This window comes from Sus scrofa, chromosome 1 (assembly GCF_054392235.1).
Source record: "Sus scrofa isolate SSC_HxYL_T2T_F1_AM1 chromosome 1, Sscrofa_HxYL_maternal_Yorkshire_Landrace_v2.0, whole genome shotgun sequence".
Classification (NCBI taxonomy): Eukaryota; Metazoa; Chordata; class Mammalia; order Artiodactyla; family Suidae; genus Sus; species Sus scrofa.
Genome location: NC_139383.1, coordinates 117690276 through 117710925, shown reverse-complemented (window position 1 = coordinate 117710925; position 20650 = coordinate 117690276). Strand labels below are relative to the sequence as shown.

Here is a 20650-nt window from a genome sequence, read left to right as displayed (position 1 = left end):
GTTTGGAAATATAGTACCACAATTACTGGAAGAGGGGAGGGATGTCAATGAAGTCTGGCTAAGGATCCAAGTAAGTTTATGGCCCCAAAGAGAGAATTAATAATAGGAATACCTTCTATAAATACGTACTGGGAAGGCCTAATGCATCGTAATATTAAACTTTTCACACTTGAAAACAAGAAAAACTTAAAAATTTATTAACAAAACTTGAGTCTGTTAAAAACTATAGGGTGCTTTTATTTGGAAACTATATATCATGACTTTCCTTGGGGTTTCCTCACAAGGGACTATGGAATGGAAAAACTTTATCCCCAGCAAGGGAATCAGAACTGTCAGTTCCCAAGTTTCTTCTCCATTTCTTTACCCTGTTAGCTACCTGTTGGGCTTGTGAGAATGAGGGAGCTGCTGCAGGTACCATTACATTTCTTCCAGCTTCTGCCAGCTGTCCATGCCTGCCAGCACCCCACAGGTAGACATCACATTTACCTCCCAGGTGCCAGTCCTAGAAAACCACAATTAAGTCAAAATTTGACTTGTTAATTCATTCAAACAAGCATATACTGGGTGCAACTATGTGCCAGTCTCTATGAGAAATACCAGGGCACAAACACACAAGCATTTAGAATTAGAAGATTTACTAAGAATCACCATACGGTTATTTTCACCCTTACTGACCTCAGGTCTCGAAGTTGCCCAAGACATAATTTGTTCATCCATGCCATTAATCCATTTACTGTTATCCTGCAAGACAGGGCAAACATCAGGATTAATTTTCCTTAATCAAGATTTATCTTTTTTTTTCAAGAGGACTTAAAATTATCTAATTAATTTTTTTAAATAGGAAAGGAGAAGCCCAAGATCATATGGTCAGTTACGAGCAACGTGAAGATCACAATGCAGTCCTCCCTTCTCCCCAGGCCATTTTTTGAGAAAATCTTTTTGCCAAAGATTTATCTGTTCTTAATTAACAATTAAGTCTTCTTTCCAAAAAAGAATTTGGTAATATTTTTAGAAATTAAGAGTTTACAATGATGTCAAACTTGATTTTTATGCATTGTTAATATTTCTTTATTATAAATACTTCACTATCAACTATCGCTATCACTAACACACTGGTGATTCAAAGCTAACCATTTCTGAGCACCCACTGGCGCAAGGTCATGTGCAGGAGTCACTGCTCCCATGAACTCACTGTACAGCTGGTTGCTTCATCTTTCTAGGCTTCAGTTTCCTAATCTACAAAATTATAGATTTGAGGTAAACTGGCTCAGAAGGATGTTTCCTAATTAACATATTCTATATTTAGATAATTTTCCTCAATTCATGTCTACTTTATGCTGTATCTACCCTTATACATTCAAATGTTTGTTTATATAAATATTTACTAGGTAAAGAGGCCGTCAGATCAAGTGCTGGCCTGAATTATCTACCTAGGCATTTTATCTCCATCAGTTTCTGTATCTAGACACCCTCAAACACAATCAGAAAGAAATGACAACTAGAATGCTCTTAGATATTCAAGTAAACATGACTGAAGTGCTCCAAAATTAGAATCTATATGTGGAATAAATCTAACAAGATGACCAAGAAAAGATGCTAAAATATGTACACACACATATATATTGCCTTTTTAGTATATATGTGTATATATATATACACATATATATATGGATATAAAATGGGACAAATATGGGACTATGGGACTATGTCATTGAAAATTAGCAAGTTTAAACAAGCTCCACAATTCTCATAACTAATCCCTGCCACCACAGAAGCGTTCCATCAGACTGAAGTGACTATCTGAAAGCAAAATATTTTAAGTTTATATAGGGGGTACATCTTGCTCTACTCAAGCTAGTGAACAGTTATTGAGGGTCTGCTACTTGCTAGACATCCGTACACAATCTCAGTTACATATAATAGTAGCTCATATTACACTTACCATTAGGAATACAAGTTCATCCTCTGGAACAGGCTCTAGATCGGGAACACTAAAAGATTCTGGAAACTGTGCTCCATTGGTCAGGGCTTCAGCGGCTTTTATGGTGGTTGAGAAACATTCTAACCAGGCCCACTCATTTGGATTCCAGGATGCAGGGTCAGGAAGGCAGTTCTGGTGGTGTGGTGGCACTGGAGGGTTACACAGCAGCTGATCCAGATGAAGTCCCACAGCAAGGGAAGCCAGACATTGCATATAGGGGCTATGAACAAGCTGGTCACCACAAACCACATGAGGCTAAGGGAAAATGCAAGGATATTACGCTGAAGAGCCCCTTCCAAATATTTATAAATTCGCCTACTGTATTCTGAAAGCCTGTAGACATACACATACACACACACATTTCTAAGAGAAAATTTCTGTGTCAGGGACTGAACCTGAGCCATAGCAGTAAACCAAACCACAGCAGTGACAATGCAGAGTCCTTAACCCCTACACCACCAGGGAACGCCTATATTTTTTGTTTACTGTTTTATTTAAGCTTTTTGAAATAATTTTAGATATACAGAGAGTTGCAGAGATTGTACAGAGAATTCCTGTAAACCTTCACCCAACCCGCTCTAATGTTAACATCTTATACAACCATGGTGCAGTCATCAAAACTGAGAAATTAACACTGGTAATAACTAAACCACAGAACTTTACATAGTTTCCCGCTAATGCTCCTTTTTTGCTCCAGGATTCAACCCAGGATACCAAATTGCATTTAGCATATTTTCATTACAGTTTTTCTTGAATTTAGAAGGAAAAAAAAAAAAAAGCTGATAACTGAACCATGGAGACCTGTCCTGCTCACATTTTCTTCTTTGCCAAAGTAAAGGTAGCCATCAAAGACAGCTCTATTCCAAGGTCCTCCCTAGAAGTACCAGATGAGAGACTGAATAACTCAGAAAAGAAAACCTGGGCAAATGTTATTAGTGAAATTAACTGGGTGTGGTAACAGTTGATTACACTAATGTAGCATGGCAAAAAAAGGGGGGGAGGGACCCCAAAGAGGAACAGCATACTCTAACTACTGAGGGCTGGAAGACAGGCTATACAGGATCATGGCCCGGGCAGTAAGTCCAAATTCCACAATTCTGCATTCTAGTATTTAATTTGGTTCATCCTTAGCACTTTCACTAAACTTTCCACAAGGATTCACCTGACAAATGGACGGGCTATTCAGTCTGACACCCATATCCACCCCACCCTCCCAATTTTGGGATGGCAAAACCACACGAAAAAGATACATGGATCAGAAAAGCAAAGATGATATACTCTGAGGTACAGGGATTTAAAGAAGTTTCAAAAAGAATAAATAATATGAAAAAGAATGATAGAAACACTATACAAATTTGAGGGTTATTTAAAATTTTTTCCTCCCACTAAAATAAAGTAAAAGTAGGCATAGGATTACTGAACAAGGGTTTTAGGCATGACTTATCTTCCATTTGATTCTGCCCAAATAGCCTCATTTATTTTACTAAGACCTCATACTCTTAAGGGATATATTCCACACTTTAATTCAAATTCCAAACCACCAGTCATGTGCAAATTTGCAGGCACGAGTATAGTCAGTTACCTTTTCATAGGCATACTGCTCCTGAAGCATCATGGGTAGCCGCTCCAGAAACGCTCTCATGCAGGGAGCCATGTTTAATCCCAGAACACCTTGTTGTTTCAGTGCTGTCCTACAAGTTGCTAAAACATGATTGGCTGCAGCCCATTCTGCTGTACAATTCACAACCAAAACATCCTGATGGAAAATAAACCATGCCACATGATATATTTGTTTAAATAAAAGAGAGACAACTTTATCGCCATTCATATATGAAAAATTCCTTCTAGGGTCTGCATTAAACACTTCTTTTTGACCATTTTATGCTATACTTTTAATGCCTATGAACTTCAAAACATCATAGATTTTGTCCAAGGTAAAAACAAGCAAATGAGAAATAACTATAAAATTAACGAACTACCCTGGATGAGGTGATTCCTCTTAAACAGACATTGATTACTCGCTATTTCATAGCAGTTGTAGGACAAGCTATCTAGTACATTTCAAAAGTCTGTCATGACCACAAGGGTACTAGAGGAAGTGGTATTCTGCCTGCAGAGGGACACACATATCTACAAAAGATGCAGTACTGCTCTGTGGATCTATGGTTTATTCTCCGCAGGCTACTACTGCCTAGGGTCTAATTCCATATTTTACTTCTAAGGACTATTCATGCAAGTTTACAGCTCTATTTTAATATCAACTAACTGCATAAAATGTAAACCAAAGCAGCACAGGGGCGCTGTTCATTAAGAGTATGAAAAGCAATACTGTTAGGGATAATCATATCACAAAATTATTTCAGGGTAGAGGACTAGTATTTTTTACTAGAATATTAAATTTGAAAGCCTAGATACATTTTGTATACTTGAGTTAAGTGTCTTTGGGTTGGTCCTTCTTTTCAGGGAAGATTCTTTTGAGACAGTTGAGTGCTATCTCAAAAATCATGGGAGAAAGTGAAAAATCATCTTTATAACTTCCGGTGGAAATTCACTCAATAATTAAGCATTTTCCCTAAAGTTTAGGCTACAGGAGAGTACTAGACTCTAGTTTTCCTTCCACCACTAAGTAGTTGCATTATCTTGAGCAAGTAAAAATCCCTGTGGATACCAGTTTTTTCCTCTGTAAAGTGGTCTATGATTTCTAAGATAACTTATAGGCTTACAATTTGATAACATTACGAAATTACCTTTGATCTATTTGAGCAAGCAGCTACCCCAACATCTGGAATCCATACTGTCGTCTGAATAGCTCCGGAGCCAATCACAACAGTTTGCAAGACAGAGCCATCCTAAAATGAGATGTATTTATCAATAAACACTACTTAGCTAGTCATTATTTACATTTTAAATTTATCATTCACACTCACAAAAACCTATTCTAAAACCTACGCTTTAACTAAATTTGGCAATGCCTAACTTCATACTACTATCCAAGTTTCTAGGGCCTTTTCTAAATGACTTTAAAAATACACCACTAAGAAAAATTAAAGGGCAGAGAATTCTGAAAGGAGTTTCTTCAATATTCAAGGTATTATTACACAAAATATTCCTAGGGTTAACTTTTATCATATATAGGTTAATGTAAAAACATTTCTTAAGTTAAAAATGACATCTATACTCTTACCCTTAAAGACCAAATGTTCATGAGGCCACCTAGTCCACCAGACACCAGGGCCAACCCATCAGAACTAAAGGCAACGGTCCGGACAGGAGTGATGTGTCCTCGCAACTGATAAACACACTTGGCTCCAACTGATTTCCTATGTGCACCCTGCAATTCATTTTTATTTTTAACAAATGTTGAAATTAAAACAACTTATAGATTCAAGATTTAAAATTCATTCTTAGGTATATTTCAGTATAAAATTGGGCGTGTAGGGAAGGATAAATCTCTCATAAGGGCTAGCCTGAAAGAGAAAATAATAAAATATCAACTTGGTTCTCCTTTGCTGATGCTTTTCCATCTTTTTTTAATCACTTCTGAGCTGATTTCCTACTCTTTAAACTGGTAGAAATGACAACATTTCTAAGTTCCAATTATCCCTTAGAGAAAAGAAAATTCCAACTTCTACTTTTTTATGATTTTTATTTTTTCCACTATAGTTGATTTACAGAGCAACTTCTACTTTTGAATGAGTGTTCTAATTTTTAAATTTCCCTTTATGCAATTTCCATTTTTAGCCTCTTTTTTTTGTAAATTGTAATTTTTTGTAAATTGCACATGCTGGCTCTTTACAAACAAGCTCCTCTGCTATCTGTTGGTTTATGGTTCTGTATGTCACATGGTATTGAATTTCATGTTTACTTTGCAGGTTTTAGGAGTGAGATAGGTAAGGTCTGTCCGTAGGCTATTCTTTGGCATACAGAGCAAACCAGATTTATTTTTAATATTCTGACCTCTGCTTCTATGATAGTTTCCTCCCGTTAGTGAGCTATCTCCTCCTCCCTTCTCATCCATTTCTCCCTGATTTTAAGTTCCCTCTTCCTTCTGGTTGTGATAGAGTATAACATCAGATATACTTATCTACCCAAAAATGACATAGTATATTTCTTCCAGGAGTATCTGTATCATGAACAAAAAAGAAAGCAACAGAGGCTGCAAACTAGTAACTCTGGGATGCAATTTAACTGGCCATTCAGTGTTTTACAGAATTTCAAGTCAGATGCCAATGTTTAATATTGGGAGATTTTACTTAAAACACTGAATTTTCAGCATCTATCAAAAAAAAATTAAGACAGTCTGGTAACTACAGACTCTCATCTCTGGAGAGTGGCAATCAGCTCTGTGGCAGCTGTACTTTTTATATGAAGCATATGTACTCCTGGGTGTGTGTGTGTGTTATCTTCTACACACCTTCCAACTCCCAGCTTTGCGAATTTATGTTACTTACCTAGATGGTTCTGTGAGCATCTACCATAATTTTTTTTTTTTTCTATTTAGGGCCACACCTGTGGCATATGGAAGTTTCTGCGCTAGGGGTGGAATTGGAGCTGCAGCTGCCGACCTACGTGATGGCCACAGCAACACCTGATCCGAGCCACATCTGTGACCTGCGCTGCAGCTCGTGGCAATGCTGGATCCTTAACCCTTTGAGTGAGGCCACAGATCGAACCCACATCCTCATGGATACGAGTTGGGTTCTTAACCTGCTGAGCCACAACAGCAACTCCAATTTTTAACATCTGCTTAAGGTAAAGGAATCATTCTACATAAGCAGAATTCTGTTATCACTAGTAGATACCTTGGATAGGAGTGCTCCCATTATGTTCATACTTCACTGTAATCAAAGACTTTAATTTAGGACTCACCTATCAGTAGTGCTGATTATATACCATAAATGATCACCGTCAATGTTTACTGAATATCTCACCTTACCAAGCAATTATGGTATCTATGACTTATAAAAAATAACTCAGCACACAGAGTATGACAATTATTCACATTTCTCTAATGGCACTTGGGGTGTTTGAGATCCTAAGTAGTGAGTATCTTAGTAAACAAGGGAGGATCACTTGATAACATAATGTGGTTTCAAATAAGGTCTTAAAAAACACCAGAACATTTACCTGGCAGTTTGATTCCTGGTCCCACCATCCTTCTGAACTAGTCACACTAGTCTGTGTGGTATCTTGTGGAATACGCCAAACACATACTAAGCCACTCTGACAGCCACTTAAAAAATATGGTCAGATAAAACCAAAAAATTTCAATACACATAAGTAAAAATATTTTCAAACAGCACCAATTAAGACCCGATAGAAATTACTACAATACTATTTTAAAAATTTATTTGTAGTAGGTATGCTATAATCTTTCACAAGGAATACAAATAGGACCTATATTCTAACAATATCACATGCAGATAAAGAGACTACCTATTTTGAGATTACTTATCCAAAGTTTCATACTGGAATATTGCTCTTTATTTCTCCAAGGTGATCTTATGGTATTACACATTACAAGAACAATAACTGACAATAAACTGTTTAAGATTATCCAGAAGACATACTTAATGCAAGTAACAATCAATACTATTTTATTTTATTTTTTGTTTGTTAGGGCCAAACCTGCAGCACATGGAGGTTCACAGGATAGGGGTCCAATTGGAGCTACAGCTGCCGGTCTACACCACAGCCACAGCAACGCAGGATCTGATCCACGTCTGCAACCTACGCCACAGCTCACGGCAACACAGGATCCTTAACCCACTGAGAGAGGCCAGAGATCAAACCCACAACCTCATGCTTACTAGTCGGATTCATTTCCACTGCACTACAATGGGAACCTCACAATCTATACTAAGTTAAAAGTTAGGACACACACACAAATTTACAACGTACGTAGCCATCAGTAAATGCAACTTGGATCCTTTCCCCGGAAGGCTGCACCAAGCAATGCCGTTTACAATAGATGGATGGCAGAGTGAATGTAGACAGCGCCAGCATCCTGAAATAGGCCCCCAGAGCTTCACATTTTCTTCTTTGGCACATGTCATGAGAATATGACCTGTTGGGTCCCATTTCATACTAGTAAGAGTATCCTTAAAATGGTAAAGGGAAAAAAAAATCCTAGTAATGTTTCCTTCACAAATACTTTACACTCAACCTATTACCTATACTTCTATTACGGAATTACTTTGAACTCAACATTTTATGTAAATAAGATACTGCCATATCATTAACAATCACTGGACCAACTCACCCTTTAATACAGTTTGCATTATATATATATTTGCTGTGGTCAAAGCTCAATAAATATCAGATGAATGAGTTATAAAATTCTGATTCAAAAGGGATACATTATCTTTCATTAGCATTTTAAAAATTATTTTATTGACAAGTAATTAATAAAATATTAAAATGAAGAGAACTATTTTTTTCTTTTTAGGGCTACACCTGTGGCATGTGGAAGTTCCCAGGTGAGGGGTCAAATCAGAGCTGCAACTGCCAGCCTACACCCATAGCCATGGCAACACTGGATCCTTAACCCACTGAGCAGAGCCAGGGATCAAACCCACATCCTCTTGGATCCTAGTGGGGTTCATTACTGCTGAGCCATAATTCATTATTCCTGAGCCAAAAGGAAGGAACTTAAAAAAAAAAAAGCACCTATTATACCAAAATAGCAAATACTATGAGAATCTGGAACATGTTTTATATTTACATGGTTGTCACTATTGGGTTCTTCTAAATTTTTTTTACCCTCCTTCATACCTTTCAACTCCTGGCTTCATGAATTTATGTTACTTGCTTAGATGGACCTATAAATATCTGAACTGGCAACCTGTGTTTGGGCATAGAAGGAACCTACCTCAACATAATAAAGGCCATATATGACAAACCCACAGCTAACATCCTTCTCAATGGTGAAAAGCTGAAAGAATTCCCACTGAGATCAGAAACAAGACAAGGATGTCCGCTCTCGCCACTAATATTCAACATGGTTTTGGAAGTCCTACCCACAGCAATCAGAGAGGTAAAAGAAATAAAAGGAATCCCAATTGGAAAGGAAGAAGTAAAACTATCACGTTTGCAGATAACATGACACTATACCTACAGAATCCTAAAGACTCTACCAGAAAACTGTTAGAGCTTATCCATGAATTTGGCAGTCACAGGATACAAAATTAATACACAGAAATTGACTGCATTTCTATATACTAACAATGAAAGATCAGAAAGAGAAATTAGGGGAACAATCCCATTTACCATCGCATCAAAAAGAATAAAATACTTAGAAATAAACCTGCCCCAAAGAGACAAAAGAACTGTACTCTGAAAACTATAAGACAGTGATGAAGGAAACTGAAGATGACACAAACAGATGGAAAGACATACCATGCTCTTGAATGGGAAGAGTCAATATTATCAAAATGACTATACTACCCAAGGCAATCTACAGACTCAATGCAATCCCTATCAAATTACCAAGGACATTTTTCATAGAACTTGAACAAAATATTTTAAAGTTTGTTTGGAAGCACAAAAGACCCAGAATAGCCAAAGACATCCTGAAAAAGAAAAACGGAGCTGGAGGAATCAGGCTCCCAGACTTCAGACTATACTACAAAGCAACAATCATCAAAAGCATATGTTAGTAGCACAAAACCAGAAATACAGACCAGTGGAACAGGATAGAAAGCCCAGAATTCCACCCACACACCTACAGCCAACTCATCTACGACAAAGGAGGCAAGAATATACAATGGAGAAAAGACAGTCCCTTCAGTAAGTGGTGCTGGGAAAACTTGACAGCCACGTGTAAAAGAATGAAATTAGAACACTCCCTAACACCATACACAAAAATAAACTCCAAATGGATTAAAGACCTAGATATAAGACCAAACACTATAAAACTCTTAGAGGAAAATGTAGGCCACTCTCCAACATAAATGACAGCAACATCTTCTCAGATCAACCTCTTAGAGTAATGACAGTGAAAACAAAATAAACAAATGGGACCTAATTAAACTGAAAAGTTTCTGCACAGCAAAGGAAACCCTAAACAAAATGAAAAGACAATCCACAGAATAGGAGAAACTATGTGCAAGTGAATCAATTGACAAAGAATTAATCTCCAAAATTTATAAATACCCCCTACTGCTGAATACCAAAAAAATGAACAACCCCATCAAAAAATGGGCAGAAGATCTAAACAGACGATTCTCCAAAAAAGACAGACAGATGGCCAAAAAACACATGACAAGATGTTCAACATCACTCATTATTAGAAAAATGCAAATCAAAACCACTATGAGGTACTACCTTACACCAGCCAGAATGGCCCACCATCAAAAATTCTACAAACAAGAAGTGCTGGAGAGGGTATGGAGAAAAAGGAACCCTATTACACTGTTGGTGGAATTGTACACTGGTGCAACCACTGTGGAAAACAGTATGGAGATTCCTCAGAAAACTAAAAACAGAACTACCATTTGGTTCAGCAATCCCACTCCTGGGTGTCTATCCAGAGAAAACCAAGACTTGAAAAGACACATGTACTCCAATGTTCACTGCAACACTATATGCAATAGCCAAGTTGTGGAAGCAACCTAAATGTCCATTGACAGAGGACTGAATAAAGATGTGGTACATACACACAATGGAATATTACTCAGCCATTAAAAGGGAAGAAATAACGGCATGTGCAGTAACATGGATGGACCTAGAAATTATCATGCTAAGCAAAGTCAGTCAGACAACGAGACACCAACATCAAATGCTTACATGTGGAATCTAAAAAGAGGACAGAATGAACTTCTTTGCAGAACAGATACTGACTCACAGTCTTTGAAAAACTTATGGTTTCCAAATGAGACAGGTAGGGGGGTGGGGAATGCACTGGGGGTTTGGGATGGAAATACTGTAAAATTTGGCTGTGATGATTATTGTACACCTATAAATGTAATAAAATTAATAAAAATGCACCAGTATTGAAAGAAAAAAATAAAGGAATCATTATTCATAGATGGAATTTCTAGCATTAGTAGGAGGTATTTTGATAGGGGTTGTTCCACGGGTGTTCTTATTTCACTGTTTTGGTTTTACTCCTTTCTTAGCTCAGTGTGTTTCTTACATAGACTCTTCCATTTATATACATGGTCCAAAGACTTTGCATAACAACAGAATATTAAATCATGTGACTGGTGTAAAAATATTTTCAAATACTAGTATCAAGTAATACTACAGTATAAAACAATAAAAAGTAACCATCTGATAAAGATGCTTTACCTTATGTGCATCAATTAGAACAATGCCTCCTTTCTCAAGTGGTTCCTTTGTTCCCAGTAACAATTTTCCATCAAAATATCCCACTGCAAATGGTCTATCTTCACTGAACCAAGCAATGCAAGTTATAGACACTAACATGGTAAAAACAAGAAAAGTTTCAAAAAAAGAAAAGAGGGATTTATTTGTCATTGTCTAACTTAAAAGACAGACTTTGCAATAAATATATACCACTACAACTACTGCAATTAAGGTTCCAAATATCTCTTTAATGCATCTGACCAAATGTAGGCTTATTGCAGGAATTACATGTAACCCACTTTAAAAGTATTATGTGTAAGTGACAAAGACTATCGCATTTTTAATCTTTCATTCTTTTCAGGTAGTAATTGAAAAAGAGAGACAAAAATTGAATTCCCTTGCTGATTTTAAGTCACTGTATAAACTTCTTTCCTTTGTACCAGAATCTACCTTACAACAGAGAAGTGAAACAACCCAAGTCATAGAAAAAAATTACCTGTCCCTTCTTTTGCTTAATATTGCCTACTCAGTGTGTTTTGATATCTATCAAACATATCATGTTCTAACAATCTATATTTATATTTGCTTTTTAATTAGACATAACACTGGAAGGCCATAAAAGAAATTAAAAAAAAAATAGTATCTGTAGGATAAGAATGGGGACCTGGAAGCTGAGTACATGTGAGAAAGACATTTTACTGTATACCTTTTTAAACTTTAAATTTTTTGAACCCTATGAAGGTGCTTATCTATTTAAAATTCTTAAGAAACAAAAACCTGTTCTATTCTGTTAAAAGAGTACCATATAAGCTGGGAATGGGATCTTTGAGACAGCCAACCTCCCTAAAGCATCTAATAAAAACTAGTCTGATGCCTAGCCATCCAAAGGGAACACAGTGAAAAATAAGTGAAAGTAGGTTTCCTATTACGACTTCTCAGATCAGAAACTTCCCTCTCTTTCTCCTCCTTCCTCTATTTCCTCAATTTCACTCATTTGTTAATGATTTCATCTCCACCAATGATTGTTATACTTTCTCTACTTGGACACTTCTAATTTGCTAAGGAGACTTGGGGCCCACTATAAGTGTTCAGACACTTATACAAAGGATAAATGACTACTACAATACTATTAGATCTCATTTTGGCAGTGATGTGTGGTAAAGGTTGACAGAGAAATATCTTTCAACTTAATAACTAATTAAAATGCAATACCACTGGACAATTTAGAAAACAAAACCACAAAAGCAATATTTACATAACATGTGCCAAAAAAGTAAACCAACACTTTCTCAACAAGACACAAATCCAGTCATTTACCATCCTTTCTATAGCAATGTTCCAATTCTCGACGGTGCATGGTGGATACATCAACAACTTCAATTAGTCCTAGTGATCCATCCATCCGTCCTACCAATAATAATTCTGGAGACTCTCCTGACCAGGCTGTAGATGGACCTTCTTCTGGCCAAGCCAGGGCAGATACCCAATGAGGCTGAATATCTACTAACCCTTTTCCTCCTAAAGACAGAGAAAATGTTAACTAGTTGTCACTTAATTCTTAAAAACAGTAACATGAACAAAAATAAGTAACTATTTAATTTAATACACTCAAAGCAGTCCCCAACTTCAGAATAGCCTACTAGTAAATAAGAATGCAAAGTAGGATCCTTCATTTACATACTACTTATGAGTATCAAATTAGTAGCTTTTCTATAACTATTAATAGGATAAAATGATAGCTTCATGGAAGAAAGAATAAAGGAAAATAATCAGTGTACAGATGTCAAACACTTAAGTCCTTTCCTAATAATTACTGAAAATCAAATTAACATACAAAGTTTACCTATACTTAAAGGCTAGCTATTCCTTCAAATATATGAAATAGAAGAGCTATTTCTTAAATAAGCAAAAGCAAACAAAAACATTGGTAAGCCCAAGATTATAATGATGATTTTTACTTTCCAGAGAGATATTCTTAAAAACTGACAAGAGTTTGTACCTGTTAAACAGATAAAATTAATAGAAATATTTCAAGTAATTCAAAAGCATACATAGCTGAAAATGCAGTGACTGCTACTTCTCTTCAAATCCTACCTGATCACTTAGTGGTAAATGGAAAGAATTTTTAGTTTAAAACAACTAGATTAACTGAAACTCCTCGAAAGAAAAGTCAGGAAATGAACAATTCCTCTTTAATCTAAACCATATTATGCATAGCTTTTCAGTTGAGATTGTAAGATTCAAGGTGAAGGAAGCCAATGTTTGGACTTAGAAGGCTAAGAGAAAGGCTTTTATTTTTAAAAAGTACCTTCAGTAGTTTACTAGTATTTATGTGACTCTCACCATTAACTTGCCAGATATTCACCATCTTTTCCAAAGCCCCAGCTAGGTATTTGCCACTGATACTCCAGGAAACAGGTGAGAAACTTGGATCACTAGGTGATCCCAGGCTTTCCTCAGCATCACCTTCCCTAGAATACAACAAAGATGTATGGAATTCTAATCTCCATCATCCAAAAGTAAACTAAATCCCAAACCTTAAAGTAAGGGTCTCATAGAGACTAGAGTACATAATGGCTGATTCTTACATTTCCAAAGTCTGGCTAGCATTATTGACAAACATAAAACTGCCAGTGTTTGTCATAATGTAAAAATGTAGAATTACAAAAGAGTAGTACTTAGACAATTCATCTATTAATGTAGTATATAACTTGTCAAGAGATATTCTGATTCTGTAGGGGTTGTAATATGATTATTATTCAGATCACACTGACTTCTGTTTGCCTAACTGCTAGGGAAGTTCTCAGAAAATACCTATAGCTAGCTATTAAAATATAAAAGATGCCACATACTGCTACAGATGAAATCTGTTCTTAGTTCCTAAATAATCCTTGAAGGATGATGGAAAATTAGCCAACTGTTCTGTAGAATTAAGCATTTATAATGTTAGCATGGTAGTCCTTGATTTAATTCTGAGTAAGTCCAGATACTGATATTTAATATTTTTATTTTCTAAATTACTAACACACTGGTAACTGTTCTAAAAGAAAAACTGTACAAAATATAGCGACAGTTTGATTATATTAACACAACCAAGGTATAACATGTGTAGAATTCTCTTATTTTAAATGTCACCCAATAGAGCACTCACAATCTGTTGAACACACAGGTCTGTTGCAGCGAATACTGCTTCTTGGTGACATTCCACACCCGGATAGTGCCATCATTGCCACTTGTGGCCAAGAGTCCTTTTTTATTACACCAAACACAAGTCATTACCTAGAAAACATTAAAAGTCCAGCAATATTTGAGAAAGTTTTAATTCAAATGATTCTATCATCTGAAAGAGTTCAACTAAATTTTTTAAGAGTCGGGAGTTCCCAACATGGCACAGTGGAAATGAATCCAACTAGGAACCATAAGGTTGCGGGTTTGATCCGTGGCCTCATTCAGTGGGTTAAGGATCCGGCATTGCTGTGAGCTGTGGAGTAGGTCACAGACGAGGCTTGGATCCAGCACTGCTGAGGCTGTGGCATAGGCTGGCAGCTGTAGCTCCGATTAGAGCCGTAGCCTGGGAACTTCCATATGCCACAGGCGCAGCCCTAAAAAAGCAAAAAAAAAAAAAAAAAAAGTAAAGAAAAAAATTAAATAGTCTACCATGAAATTGTAAAAGAAAATGATCCATGTTATGACACAACATGCATAGTCTCATTTTCTAACTGGGTTGTAAAATATACCTATTTGAAGAATAGCTTTAAAGTAGTATGCATAAACTCATCTGAGTTACCTTAGACCTGTTAGAATCTTTCCTAAACATTCTATTTAATTTAAAAAGTTTATTTAAGTCAATAAAATAGATATACTTTAATATGTTCTAAAAAACAAATAACACAGACTAAGAAATAATTTTAAGATTGGTTAAAGAGGGGTCAGTCTTCATTTCTTAAACTGCCATTGTCACTGCTCAGGGCCCAGTGGGTTACATTAAAACAGTGAGGCCAATTTCTTTTCCTCTTGCATATAAAAGCCTTCATCTCTTGTGAGGCCAGCCCTCTGGTTTTCTTCTCATCTCCCAGCTGATTTTTTCCATTTGTATAATATTATGTCATACATTAACATATACACATAGAGAAAGGAAAGTTGGTACTACCAGACAAATATTGATAATTGTGTGTGTGTGTGTGTGTGTGTGAGAAAGAGAGAAAGAGAGAGAGGCACTCCTCAAGATCTAAACTTGAAGCTCTTTGAGAAAGGCAGAAATTATTTTATCTTACATAAGGTAATTAACACACTTGGGGCTCAAAATACATACTCTGTTCTGATGAGCCTCCAGCTTGATAAAGGAGCATTTTCTGAGATCTCCTCCCATATCAGCAAGTGTTTGTGGAGTGGTTTGGTTGTCGCGGTCATGTGCAGCAAGAGTGCGCACAAGCTGTTGAGCAGCCCATTGCCTATGCTGTGAGGATAGCCTCGAGGAGAGGCAGCAGGCTGCCAGGGCATTAGCCAGCTCCAGAGGGCCTACAGCAGAAGGATCATAGGAAGGATGGGCATACAATTGGGCAGTTAAACCTGCTTAAACAAAACAATGAAATGATGCCCAGGTAAGAGCTGGTGGTGGTGAACAAACAAAAATGGGTTAACCATCTTTTAAGAATTATTATTTTTTCAAGCAATTATTTCACTAAGATATGCATACAAGGTATAAAGCATTTATCTCACATCAGATTCTACAATATATCTGATTCACAGCAAAATTACATTTACATACATCAATCAATAGTCTTTGCTCTAAGGATACATAGACTGAGAATGGAGCAGAAATCATTTTAAGGCCAGGGCAAAGGGCGCATGCCCTAAAAAACAACAGTTTGGCTTCAGCTGCTCAAGAGTAGTCTTAATAGTCACTCAAGAGACTGCATTGATATATCTAAAAGCCCATCTCTCTGGGCCAAATGGTCCTGGTGAAACCAAGGGTAAACAGTAGTGTTTAAGTAAACCCTTCAAGGCATTATCATCTTAAGACAAAGAGAAAAATAGCACTATTTTATATAAATTATATTATGGAAACTTACCAGGATTACTATCTATGGTGACACAAACCATAATCTAATAAAATAGTCTAATCAAACCAAGACCAATTTGGTACATTTACTAATACTTATTTTCATGCACAATGAAAAAGTATCCATGCACATCTTTTACGATCTAACTTAAGAAGTATACATGATGTTATGTGATCATCACATAAAACCATACAAAAACATCTTTTTAAAACACACATCAAATTGACTAGAAGACTGTATATTTAAACTGTATGAAACTTACCTTTCTTTTCAACTTCTGACTTTTCGTAATTAGGTCTCAGTTTGGCCCCTTTATCTGCTAGTAATGCCACAAGGGCCTGAGTTACAACAAAATTTGGAGAAGTTACAAGCTTATTCTCTTCAGCAATTCCTCGGAGAAAGCCGGGTAGAAACTTTCGCTGAATTGGATCATCAACTGTGGTCAAATTTACACCTGTTGCAGCAGAAATCAAGTTCTGAAAAGACAATCAGAACAAACATATAATTATGGAACAAAAAGACTTTTACCTCAGAAGATTCTTTAAGAATCAACTAGAAATAAGCAATGTAACAAGAAAAGCACTGAAAACTATCCCACCTGTGTACACAACTGCACCAGAAGTTTTGCAGCACTAGGAGTATTTGATGCAAGACATCCCACTGCTGTGCTCAGATAAGCCAGGCAAGAAATGGGCTTGTTGGCCTTGCTGTGCCCACCTCGTGAGCGTTCTGAAGCACTTGCCATAGCAGAAGGGCTGGTGGAGAGGCCCGCTCTCCCTGCTGCAGCCAAGCACATTAATCGAACCAGCGTTCGGATATCTGTAAGCCCCAGAGATTCAAGACCAGCAGCCAGGCTACAACTGGAACCACTGATGGGAAAGGAAAACATTTTAAATGCGTAAAGAAAATAGACTTAAGGGGTCACTGGTGTCCCCACATTTCATCCCTAGTACCAACAACCAAAATATAAGGCAAGTTGCACTATCACTAGTCATATGTGTCCTAAAAGATGTCCAAAAATATTATATAAGCTGGAAACTGTTATTAACACCTCTTTATTTTTATTTTTGGCATGCAGTTCTAAGGCCAGGGATCAAACCTGTGCCACAGCAGTGACCCAAGCCATAGCAGTGATAACACCAGATCCTTAACCCATTAGGCCAACAAGGAACTCTCATAGCTCTTTTGATTTTATTAAGTACTAACATACACTTGAAGCATATCTAAATTACCAACGTATAACATAACAAGAATGTTCACTAATCATAAACTTTCACAAACTGAACACACCTATGTGACAAGAAAAGAACATTACCAACACTCCAGAAGTCTGCTTGGGCCCTTCTCAATCTCTTGGCCCTCAGAAGTAACCACTAGCCTGACTTCTAAGTCCATAAACCAGTTTTGTCGGGTTTTGAACTTTATATAAATAGAATAATAAAGTGTGTATTCTCTGTCTGGGCAGGCTCTTTTGTTTAATATTATGCTTAAAAGACTCATTCATGTTGTTGCATTACAGCAGCAATTATTCTTTTTCACTGATACAAAGATATTGTGGAGATGCTGAGGGTTCAATTCCAAACTACCACAATAAAACAAATATTGCAGTACACCAAGTCACACAAATTTTTTTGCTTTCCCAGTACATATAAAAGTCATGTTTACACTATCCTGTAGTCTGCTGAGTGTGCAATAGTATACCTTAATTTAAAAATACTTTAATGCTAATAAAAGCTAACCATTATCTGAGCCTTCAGTAATCTTTCTGCAATAGTAACCCTAAAAATCACTGTCACAGATCACCATAACAAATATAATAATAATAAACAAGTTTGAAATACTGCAAGAATTACCAAAATGTGACATAGAGACATGAAGTGAACAAACACTAGACAAATTATACCAACAGTCCTGCTCAAAACAAGGTCACCTTTAACAAACCTTCAATTTGTTAAAAAAAAACAAAAAAAAAGCAATGATCTGTGAGGCACAATAAAGCAAAGTACAATAAAGATATGCCTATATAAATGAAACTTAACATGATTCATTTATCCATAAAGTTCAATCATTATTCATGTTTACTGGCCATTTCAAGATCTTCTTTTATATAATTTTGTATTTTGCCCATTTTTCTTTGGGATTGTCTTTTTTATTGGTTTCAAACAATTTTTAAAATATTCTGTTATTGATTATATGCACTGCTAAGATCATCTCCCATTCAGTGGCTTTTTCTTTTTACTTTCTAAATGACTTTTGCTGCACAAAGGTTTTTTTAAATACAGTTCAATGTGTCCATCTTTTCCCTTAAAGTGAATGCCTTTTGAGACTTAGGAAATCTCTGGCTGTTCTAAGATCAAGAATAAATTCTTCCTCTGCTACTCTGCAAAAACTTTATTGATTTACATTTCACATTTAGAATTAAAGAGGCACTTGAAAATACTTGTTTTAGATATAGTGTGAGGCTGGAGCCAAGACTCATTTTTTTCCCTAAGTGAATAAGCCATCTGACCAAGCCCAAGTTACTGAAAATTCCTTCTTTTCCTCATTGCTCTGCAATGAATCTAAAGCACTGTTATAAAACAAACCATAAATCAAGTGTTTATCTACATATGTGAGTTAGTTTCTGAACTTTGTTCTCCTCCATGGTCCAAACTATCTGTTTTTGAGCCAACATCATACAGTCTTATTTAAATTTTATTTTGAATTTTTCTTTCAGGGTCCTTCTCTCTTCACTGATTTACTGTTAAATACCCCTATTTAATCATTTCTTAAATGGATGTCTTTTAGGTATATGTGGCTCACTTTCCTCTTCTCACAATACACTCCATAGTATACACATAGCAAGAGGCTCCATGAAGGAGTATGCAGGCTGCTTTAGTTATACAGTTGGTAAACTCTGCAGAAAAACTCACTTGACTTTTTATTTTTACCCTACACCAAATGGATCAAGAGCCTTAGTTTCTCATTTCAGATAATAAAATAAAAATGTTTGCAGTTTACTCAGCTACTATAACAGCAACATTTTCTACCTAAAAAGAGTCAAGCATTAACTCAATGACTGATTGACGATGTCTAATTTCTTTCACTCAACAGTACATACTCAAGTTTCTAAAACTTGTATATTATCCTACCAAACAAGACCAGATTCCTGTCTAATGTATGCTAGAAACTAACTTAGCATCATATGACACAGAATAACACTTACCTGACTGAGAGAAGAGAGAGAGCTCTCATGACCATGGTTCTGGCCAGAAGAACCTGAGCAGCAGCAGTCACCCTCCTTAAAGCCACCACCCGGTCATGAGGGTTTGCTAAGGCAGCTGCCTGCTCACCTAATGTTATTCTCCCAGAGGAACTCTTTTCTACAGAGCCATGGCAACCTGAAAAACATAAGATTTTTGCTTAGTTCTCAAGAAGATAAGGAAAAAAATATCTGGATTACTCAAAAATTTTCTCCTTTACCACAGTAAACCAGAGCTTTGCTCATCTGGAACCTTACTATACAGAAAATTGCTTGGGAAAATACATATTTCTAAATCAGCAATCCATTATAGGAAAAATATGATTCTTAAATTGTTTTAGTTTTAATTACTTTGCCCATGCATCACTTCTACTGTTATTAACAAACATAGAAAAGATATTGTTTAAAAATATGCTTTGAGAGGACATAAAAGGCTGAGTAACTAATATTGCTCCAATTCTTTTTTTTTTTTTTTTTTTTTTTTTTTTTTTTGTCCTTTTGCCTTTTCTAGGCCGCTCCTGTGGCATATGGAGTTCCCAGGCTAGGGGTCTAATAGGAGCTGTAGCTTAACCCACTGAGCAAGGCCAGGGATTAAACCTGCAACCTCATGGTTCCTAGTCAGATTCGTTAACCACTGAGCCACGATGGGAACTCCCCTGCTCCAACTCTTTATCTGGAAGTCCATACAGAAAAAAGTTACCATACCCTCTCACCCAAACTGTAAAATAGTGTAAAAGAGGGTTCCCACTGTGGCTCAGCAGGTTAAGGACACAATGTTCTCTCTATGAGGGTGTGGGTGCGATCCCTGGTCTTGCTCAGTGGGTTAAGGATCTGGCATTGCCACAAGCTGCAGAATAGGTCACAGATGCGGTTTGGACCTGGTGTTGCCATGGCTGTAGCGTGGGCCTCAGCTGCAGCTCTGATTAAAGCCCTGGAACTTCCGGACACCATAGATACAGCATTTTAAAAAAAAAAAAAAAAAAAAAAAAACAACTGCAAAACAGTTTTTATCCATTTCTGAGATTCTCTTAACACAAAGTTTTTTTTTTAAACTTA

General features: G+C 36.5%; 1 protein-coding gene across 38 annotated transcripts in view; it reads right to left on the bottom strand.

Annotated features, from left to right (window-relative positions):
- HERC1 (HECT and RLD domain containing E3 ubiquitin protein ligase family member 1) overlaps positions 1 to 20650 on the bottom strand; it is a 197980-nt gene that overhangs the window by 21760 nt on the left and 155570 nt on the right. For 21 of the 38 annotated variants that reach the window (XM_084967044.1, XM_084967050.1, XM_084967066.1 and 18 more), the window contains 16 exons: positions 19559 to 19733; positions 16952 to 17222; positions 16616 to 16829; positions 15603 to 15808; positions 14442 to 14569; positions 13634 to 13761; positions 12608 to 12808; positions 11273 to 11403; positions 7883 to 8082; positions 7109 to 7214; positions 5166 to 5312; positions 4729 to 4830; positions 3564 to 3737; positions 1943 to 2236; positions 676 to 741; positions 377 to 502 (listed from right to left, as the gene is read on the bottom strand). In XM_084967044.1, coding sequence (XP_084823170.1) covers positions 377 to 502; positions 676 to 741; positions 1943 to 2236; positions 3564 to 3737; positions 4729 to 4830; positions 5166 to 5312; positions 7109 to 7214; positions 7883 to 8082; positions 11273 to 11403; positions 12608 to 12808; positions 13634 to 13761; positions 14442 to 14569; positions 15603 to 15808; positions 16616 to 16829; positions 16952 to 17222; positions 19559 to 19733 — 2669 coding nt within the window. Of the gene's footprint in view, positions 1 to 376; positions 503 to 675; positions 742 to 1942; positions 2237 to 3563; positions 3738 to 4728; positions 4831 to 5165; positions 5313 to 7108; positions 7215 to 7882; positions 8083 to 11272; positions 11404 to 12607; positions 12809 to 13633; positions 13762 to 14441; positions 14570 to 15602; positions 15860 to 16615; positions 16830 to 16951; positions 17223 to 19558; positions 19734 to 20650 lie in introns of all 38 variants that reach the window. The other 17 variants (XM_084967006.1, XM_084967018.1, XM_084967022.1 and 14 more) reach the window with 1 other exon arrangement.